Here is a 9,161-nt window from a genome sequence, read left to right as displayed (position 1 = left end):
TGTTATCAATCGATAGATACATTTAGGCCTCGGAATTACTTCGGAACTTCGGCAAGGTGCCGTTCATTGAACTCAAGATAAATATGCGTAAATAGCTGTACCCTTTATTGCGACATAAATTGTTATTATTACCTCCGTAAATGTACACGATTACTTCCTCGTAAATTCACGGCGAGGATGGCAATTTTACTCGATCCCGTCCGATATATTATAATTTACGATCACGAAAAAAGTGCGTAACGGAGAAACGTCGCGGTGCGTCGGAGACGGGGAGATGCGATCGCGACGAGCGATAACGAATATTCCGCGGGCTTTTGGGGCCGAATCGGCCAGCCGGGGACCGAGATTACACCGCGAACGACATACGATGATTTAATCACCGATTTTACGAAAATTATTGATTTCTAGAAATGTGTCGTTACAGTTTCTTAGATAAAAAAATATATATAAAATAAGAAATAATAGAGGATCAATTAAAAACGATGAGTAATTAAATTTTAATTTGATATGTATTCAGGGTGTCCCGTGAAATGCGGAAAATCTCTCGGGTGTAGGTAGACATTGGGAACATATTTAGAAAAGTTTAGCACCAATTTGTCGAATTCGCGATTTTAATATTTTTACGAATTTTTATAACCGAGTGAATAAGAGCGCGCTCTTAGAAGCGATCCACGCCTAATAGCATTGACTCTGCCCTAGCTGATCTCTCTCTCGGCGGGTCTAGTGAAGGTAGAAGACACAAATGGGGGAGAAGGGGGGACCGGACAATCGCTAAGCGACGAAAAAGCTAGGGCAGAGTCAATGCTATTAGGCGTGGATCGCTTCTAAGAGCTCGCTCTTATTCGCTCGGTTATAAAAATTCGTATAAATGCTAAAATCGCGAATTCGACAAATTGGTGCTAAACTTTTCTAAATATATTCTTAATGTCTATCTACACCGTAGAGATTTTCCGCATTTCGCGGAACACCCTGTTTAATTACAATTTCAATTTGATTGTGTAACACTTTAAAATTTATTTTTGTTTCAGGTTAGTTCATGGAATCATTTTCGGCGTACGACGATCGGAATCACAACGATTAATTTAAGGTCTGTCGTCGACAATCGTTTACGTTCGAAAACGATTTACACCGAGCGTTTACCCGCGCTAAGAGCTTAAAGCGCGTCGAGCAGGGTGAGTTTACATTCAGGGGACGACGCGTGGGGTTGAAACCGCTCGTTTATCAGTAACCGACTCTAGTGAAAGCGACACCGAGGCACTACGCTGCGCGAATAACAATCCCCCTACCTCGAACCGGGACCGATGTGAAAAGTATTGCCGATGCGACATCATCCCGCGCGAACATCGCCAACGGACGTTATTTATTCGACCCAACGCTCTTTTATTTTTTTTCCTTTTTTTTTTATTTCCAATTCACTTAGCCGCCAACGAGGAATTTCCTGGACTTGAAAAACCCACGAGTCCACACGGCAAAGAAACTGCTCCGTAGAATCGCAAACGCGTCCCCGCCCCTTGAGAGACGTCAATTTTGATTTCCGTCGATTTTCCAGTAGCACGATTGCGTTTAAATAATTTAAGAGGGTATCCGTGATAGTAATAGACGTCTAAAAGATCACGTATTACACTAATACTTAAAATACCGTATGTCGAACGTTTGTTAAAAATTAATAATTATTTTCTTATCGATCTTGGATCCTCTGCCGGAGTGGCGATTAATTATTTCGCACTGTAGGGCGTAGGGCGTAGGGTTAATCTCGTGTGACCGATAACCGGCGTCCGCCGGCGCATCGTTCACCCTGTCGACGAGTAAAATTGAGTTCGACGACTAGCCGCGCGAATCTCATCTGGCGGGCACCGAATTCAAACTGAAACGGGGCACCTTCTTGTCGACCTATTTTGCAAGTGTCGTCGGTGTGCCGGGCTAATTTGTCAGTTGTCGAGTTAGCGTCCTCCCTCGAGGATTTCCCTGCTAGAGCCGAACCCCGGCGCCCGTCGGGACCGTAATCAACCGGTGAATATCTGAACTGCAGCCTCCAAACTCGCTCCTTCCCTCCTCACTCCGCTCATTTATAAAGAAGAGGCTCCTATCTCGAGACAGGAAACGCGATTGATTCGTCCCCTCCCAGTTTCACCCCAAGATCTTTTCGCTCTAATGCATGTACCGTTTTTATTTAGACGCTGAAAAAGGTTCAATTGTTAACTCGGGTATTGATCGAAACTTTTACGCGAAAAAGAGATGGTCGATATACGTAATATGAAATAAAAGAAAGAATTTAATTATACATATATAATAAACATAAAACAAAAATAATTAATTTGCGAGAGTAAGTGAACAAATATATTAAACAAAGATAACATTCTGAAAAACATTATCACTCAGACGGCTCACCCGAAAAACCCGAGCACGCGATTATTTTATTTCGAACGGAGAGAGCAACGTAAGAGAGCGCGGTTTAAGAGAAGCGAGCCTAAAGTTAAACTTCCTAGTAAACGGGAAGAGTGCGCGCAGGGACAATGCCCTCCATCCTTTCGGAAAGCTGAAAAAGCGGAAGCGGAGAAAATATATCTCCCGAAAAGTGGTAGTCGGTGCCTCCGTGCACGTGGCAGGTGGATTTTCTCCGTTGTCACAAGAGAGACTCGGTGCGAGCGTGCCACTTTACTCGTAGCGGATTTCAGAGGCTTTGTAGTTCATCCATTTTCAGACTTGAACCCCTCCTACCCCTTCCTCTATGCATTATTTAAATAAACAAGCGGGTCGACGGGGGAGATTGGCTGCTGCTTGTACACCATCTCTTCTCTGTTTCTCTATAATAAATGTGTTTCTCGGCTCTCCCTCCACTTTCTCGTTTCATCTCTTTGCCATATCTAGCGCTCTTTCTCCTCCCTCCCTCCCACGGTTGTTCTCGCGCTCTCGAAACATTACAGTGACGAACAATTATCCCTTCCACGTGGAGGCGCGGCGTGAAAGCCGGTAGAAATGACAGGGTAAGGGGGTACCGGGTGGCGGGAGGGGACCCCTGCACCTTGTAATGAATTTTAAATTGGCCCGCATTCATAATGCAGCCTCGTTGACAGTCGGGATAAACCGGAGATGACAAAGTAAAACGGCCGGGTTAATATTTCCGGGCGCGTGCGCCGCGAATTACCTCTCTACGGCGATGACGAAGACGGCAGCGGGCGATAAGTCGGCAAGGTCGGATAACGTGTACGCGGGATGGAAGCGCGAGATAAAGCGGCGGGTGAAATTGTTTCGATACATAATGCTATCTGCCTCGTATGATCGGCGAAATAACGTCGGTTCCCCAGCCGTTCCGCAGGTTCGCAGACCGATCATAGATCAGCAATTAGCCGCGTCGTACATGTATAAAGTTACGAGATGCGAGAGATCAAACGGCGAACCGGGGCCCCGCCTGAGCGTAACGCATTGTCGCATGCTTTCACGGCGGGATACAATAATTAGCGATTTTTGCATAAAGCCGCGATACCATCGGTATACAATAAATATAATTCATTAATAACGTATGAAAATATCTTGTAAGCGTGGAAATGAAGTTTTTGTACGAAAGACGTGTAAAAATATGTATTATCCTATCTCATCGCCCACGTCGTTCGCTGGCAATTCCTAGCAGCATTCATCTCCGGCTCGGAGTCGGGATTTATGAGCGGCGGCAGGCAAGACGTCGTACGCGACGAATCGCACGACAAAACCCAATGGCATGCCCCGTGTACGTGAGCGGCCGAAGATGGAACGTGATGTTCTCGCACGAGTCCCCCCGGGGAACGATGTCTCAAACGACCATGCGGGACCCAAAACGCACCTGTACCGAGTCCCTACGCTAGAAAAAGTACTGTCTCGCTTGTATCTCTCCGGGCTGGACGAAATCTTTCCGGTCGCGTACGTATAAAACGATAAGTTTGTCATAGGCAATTTATACAATTGGTATTGCGGTGCGACACCCGCTATTTGGCGCTGGGGACCCACGAATTTACGACCGATGTGCCGATACTCGATCACGCTCCCTTATCCCTGGCTATAACGTGCCTTAATTTTGTTCACTCGTGAAAAACACAAATATCATTATTTTATAAAATATAAAAAAAAAAAAAATTAAAAAATTGCTTATTAGACTAATAAATAAAAAAAAATTATATTAGAAACATTTACGCGTTAATAAACTCATTTAATTAAAAAAAAAATTGAGCTAGTTGATCATTATTCGCGAGGAAATGATAATCGAAACGTCTCAGTTGTATTAAAGATAATATATAAGGCCAAACGTTTACCCTTCACCCTTACCACCCTCGCCTCGTGGCATCGCTTGCATTGCGAACGATTGATATTCAGCTCGGCGGAGCCCTTGGATTCATGTAACAGCATCGGGGACATGTGTCAGGCAGGACGATTGGTAGTAAGGGTCGGGAATAGCTGTTTAAAATTGCATTGACGGCCTACCGTTAAGGGCACGTGCGCTTTTTAATGTCCCGACGAATGCTTACGATAATGTCCTTTAAGCTTTTATTAACGGTTATCAAAGTACGTGGCTTGAATGGTCATGGCTATTCTCACGCGACAATGCGAGCCAGCTTCGATCCTTTATCCGTAAAATTCTTACTCGGAAAAGTCTTATCGTATTTTCTAAGATCGAAATAACTATACGTAAAAAAAAAAAAACAAAAATAAATAATACAGTAATTAAATAAGAGACTCGTCGGATTTAACAAGCGATAAATAATCGTAAAAGTAATGAGGGCTTTCTTCGCAGCTGCGTGATAACCCAAAAGTATGCGTGTGTGAACTTTCTGCTCATCTTTGATCCATTACGCCATTAACGGCGTCGGAGGGTCTCGTGTCTCATGGGAGGAAAAGTTTTGCCAATAATTAACTGAAGTGTAGTTCATGCTTTTGGTGAGTCGACTCGTTTCTATAGAGTTGTTAAGAATAATTAAGATTTATTGTTTGACGCACGTAGGTATTTTTACTGCAGCTTGAACGATACTTATTCGTTGATTTATTATAATTACAATTTAATTTTCTTTTAATAAAGAAGTAATCAAATTGTTATTTAGATCGCTAATAAAAAAAGAGAAACCTGATATCAACGGTAAAAATTCAAGACAACGCTATCGTCGCTCGAATTTCCCTTGAATAAAAAACAAAATTGCATACGACAAATCGAACGAGAAGATAGGCGAGCAGGCTTCAAGGAAGACAATCTGACAAGCTCGACCATTAGATCGCAGATCAAATTGATTTGGAAAGATATATAATCTAAATTCAACCAGTGCAACTCGTATATTAAAATATGAGCACGTGCGTTTCATCGCGTTCGAGGGGCGCGATTCTGTGGCGACAATGCCGTTTAGCTAATGTCGCATCGAGGTTATTTGACTTCAAACCGCGAAGGAATTTCTCTGCCGGTCAGTCACCCGAAATGTCAACGAGATCGAACATTAGCTATTATAAATACATGCGTCTCGTAAAACATTGTGTACTCAATCTTGGGATGATAATGGCATTTATAATGCAGAGTTTCTATTTACACAGCATCCGCCTTGCATACGAACGGTAAAATCGGACGAGATGGATTCCTCACTTGGCTGAAGGACATCTTTAATAAATGTGCAGGTAAGCCACACGCTGACGTCATTTTTGGGACAGAGGTTATTTTAGCCGTTCACTATTACGTAAGGTGCGTTATATAACATGCAAAAATCAAGCCGGTGCAGTTCATTATATTACATGCATGCTTCTCATTAATTACAAACTTATTAAGACGGCGATAAAATCAGTCACGAACATAATATAATTTACTATTAAATTCTCCATTAATCATATGACAATTTAATACTATTTTATTATGTTCTTTTAAATTATAATACGTTAGTATACTTGATGTTACAATTTGTATTTTTAATGTAAAAATTATTCAACATTAAAATTATTGTAAAAATCGTAATTATAAACATCCTAAAGTTTTATCGCGTAATTCTAAATGACGTAAGTCACGAATAAAATATTACGTTGCAGAGGATAAAAGCCGCAAGGCTGACACCGCGATCGTCGATCGTGCAGTAACAGCAACAACATTCAATCGGCCAGAAATAGCGGCTTCCATGCGGCCGGCAGATTCTTCGGACAAGGCCGATGTCATTAATCAAAAACTGGCTAACTTCTGTGCGGTTCAATCGATGACGAAGTTCGAGTATGGGAACATTCGCGCCGAGAAGCGTGAGACGGCGAGCAGCGAACGTGCGTACGTGAAGCAACAATCGGCGATCCACGCTACGTCTCAGTCGAGTCGTTTCGCGGCTGGAAAAACTTTCGAGCGCGAAATAGGCCTCGATCCATCGTGTCGCGGTCCCGGCGAGATGTATCGATCCTGGAGAAACGGCGGCGCGATCCAGCTTGCGGCGAGAAACGATTTCAACGCGGCCTCGCATTATCGTTGTTACACGAGCCCGACAAACTGTTATCGCCCGCCACCACGGCGAGCAAAACAGCCATTGCTGGGATTGCGCGTCCCGCATGGACACATCGACGTGCCGAGGCGCGCGATGGTGGGTTTCGGTCCTAGAAACACAAAGCCGCCTATCAAGAAGTCTAACGCGCCCGAAAAGCACGAGAAGGACGAGAGGAAGGACAAAAAAAAAAGAGAGAACCCGGCGATACGTACGGGCGAATCCGCCGATAGTAGCGAGAACCGAACGGAGATGACGGTGAATGATAACCCGAGATGCGACCCCGACGCAGCGTTTCGTTACGAGTGGGGCGTGAAACTCTCTGAGGAACAAGCGTCCGCCGAAGCGGCGAACGATAACGATAAGTTCGAAAAAGGCCAGCGATACGTCACGAAGCGGCTTTGGGGAGTGAACTTGAAAGAGCCAAAGCCAGATATCGCTCCACAGACGACCGCGAATTTTGGCCGAGCCACGAAAAGACCCCAAAACACGTCTTCGATCTCTGAAAATGGCGATAGCCTTACTCGCGAAGCGAAAAATGACGCTACAGCAGCGCAGAAAAATTCTACGACTACATCAAGCTTAAAAGACACCACCGCGGAATTTCTCTCGATTCCGTCGACCGGCTTGAGTAACGATTTCATTGCAGCGAAAGAAAAAAGCGGCGACGCGAGCTCGTACATGAGTTCTAAGGAGCTCCGCGAAATAATGAGAACATCTCCAAACATGCTGACCGAAACTATAGTCGTCAACGACGAGTTCAACATTCCGGAAGAAGTAAACTCTAACACGGTGATCGCAGCCTGGCAAAATTTCGCGGCGAGATCCGTTTCGAAGGTCAAAGAAAATTACTTTTCGAGCAGCAGCATGGAAAACCTGGAAATGTTGTCTATCCGCCCGGAAGCACCGCAGCCGAAATTGGACGTGCAAGTTGTGAAGTCTACCGAAGACAGCGAGACGACCGAGCTGTCGGACTCCGGCTGCACGTCGTTGAAATCTACAGAGATTAAGCGAATTAAACCTTTGCGAAAACCAGGCGGTTATTCCATAAGTAAAAAACTGCATACTATAAACACGCCTACTCGTTACTTGCATCGATATATGAATAGTATCATTAAACGACGTGTTGAGTTATCTTCGAGTAATTTTGCCTCTGTCGTGAGAATAAAAACGAAATGTCCAGAAGGCACGTCAGCTTTTCCTACGAGTTTCAAGGATACGAAAAAGGCGATCGACGAATCAGAATCGCATAAGCGGGACAAACAACAAATAAACTTGAAAACTCAAAACGAAGAAAAATGTAATAATCTTAATTCAAATAATATTTTAAATAACGATCGATCTTTCCCTCCCGTAGAATCTCCAACGCTATCGAGTAGCAATCAAGAGCAAGCGGATATTGATTTCGCAAAGACACTGGACGTTATAGCGGACAAAGAAACGGAGATTTCTATAAATCAGTTGCAAAACTCTAGTCGTAAAAAGATTGCCTATCTCGCAAATTCTACTACTGTTGCATCCGTGCAAAAAGATAAATCTCGTTATAAAGACGAGGACGCGGAAGACGAAATAAAGAAAATTTACGAGGAGCCACGGGCCAATTATGCGAGCTTACATAACGCAGGCACGACGTACGTCGATTTCAACGATCCATCAACTGACAATGGTTCGATTAAATCAGACGCAATCAAATCGGCTAAGGTAAATCCGAGATTCGAAGATGGTAATAACGTCACCTTTGACTCGAGCGTAAAAAACGTCGACGAAGACGGGGATTCGTACGAGGGATATATTATCGATGGAGATTACGTACGATTACCTGGCGATCCTTATCCCTATAGCCGGGAAAATCTGGACAAATGGCGCGTGCCTCCTTACCCGAAGCTCTACAAGCCGTGGACGCCGGAACTATCCCGCTCTTTCGACCCTCCAGCCGCCGCGCGGTCAACCCTGAGGAACGCTAATGACGCGTACGCAAACGCCGCCGGGAAACCGCGCGATTCTCACGCCGGTGATGCGGTAATGGAGACTTCAGGAAGCGACGGCGGTGCGGGCGCAAGAAAGAGAACGGGACAGGCGAATGGGTTCCACGTGTCCTCTCGGGATCAGCGGGTGGTGTCTGATTGCCTGCGCGACGACGCCGCGGACACGCTGGGACTGCGTCAATGTTCAGAAGCCTTTTCGCGGCTCGACGCCGACGAGAAGATAAACGAGGTGGCGCGAAGCGGCGACAACGTGCCGTTCCGCGCGCTTTACGTGGAGTAGTCCGCGACGGAACGGGAGTTCCGGTGCCCATGCACCTTCGCATAACTCAACACTCCCGATTAATTAAGACAAACGCGTTGCCGCGACGTAACGAGCCAGGGTTCCGCGAGCTTCAATCTCAGATCGCGTACCCCATTTCCGTTTGCTTTTGACGCTAAGTGCAACGAATATGAATACAAATAACGCGCGTATGACAATATATATACTTTTTTTTTTTTTTTTTTTTTTAATAGTTATACCGCAGTTTTTTCTCGTCTCTATCGGTGCTTTCGACATTGTTAAAAAAATGTATACGTTAAAAAAAAATTGTATGGTATACTTTTGTTTTTACAAAAGTTATGATAATAAAAATGTATTAGCGATTGTGATAAGAATTTAAGATTATATTATGGTGTGAATTATTCATCTAAAAATGAAAAATGTGTTGGTAATTAATTT

At 44.4% G+C, this 9,161-nt stretch overlaps 1 protein-coding gene across 1 annotated transcript; it reads left to right on the top strand.

Moving 5' to 3' along the window:
* The first annotated feature begins 2,976 nt into the window (after positions 1-2,976).
* Positions 2,977-8,793, top strand: LOC139102180 (uncharacterized). The gene is made up of 3 exons (XM_070655907.1): positions 2,977-2,984; positions 5,528-5,625; positions 6,028-8,793. Exons 1-3 carry the CDS (start codon positions 2,977-2,979, stop codon positions 8,721-8,723), a joined length of 2,802 nt encoding a protein of 933 aa, XP_070512008.1. The 3' UTR covers positions 8,724-8,793.
* Positions 8,794-9,161: the final 368 nt, after the last annotated feature.

This window comes from Cardiocondyla obscurior, linkage group LG04 (assembly GCF_019399895.1).
Source record: "Cardiocondyla obscurior isolate alpha-2009 linkage group LG04, Cobs3.1, whole genome shotgun sequence".
NCBI lineage: Eukaryota > Metazoa > Arthropoda > Insecta > Hymenoptera > Formicidae > Cardiocondyla > Cardiocondyla obscurior.
The sequence above is the reverse complement of the archived record's forward strand: the minus strand, read 5'-3'. Positions and strand labels throughout refer to the sequence as shown.

Coding starts and splice junctions, on each gene's coding strand:
- LOC139102180 (XM_070655907.1), top strand. Junction 5,626..6,027: donor CATCTTTAATAAATGTGCAG/GTAAGCCACACG, acceptor ATTACGTTGCAG/AGGATAAAAGCCGCAAGGCT.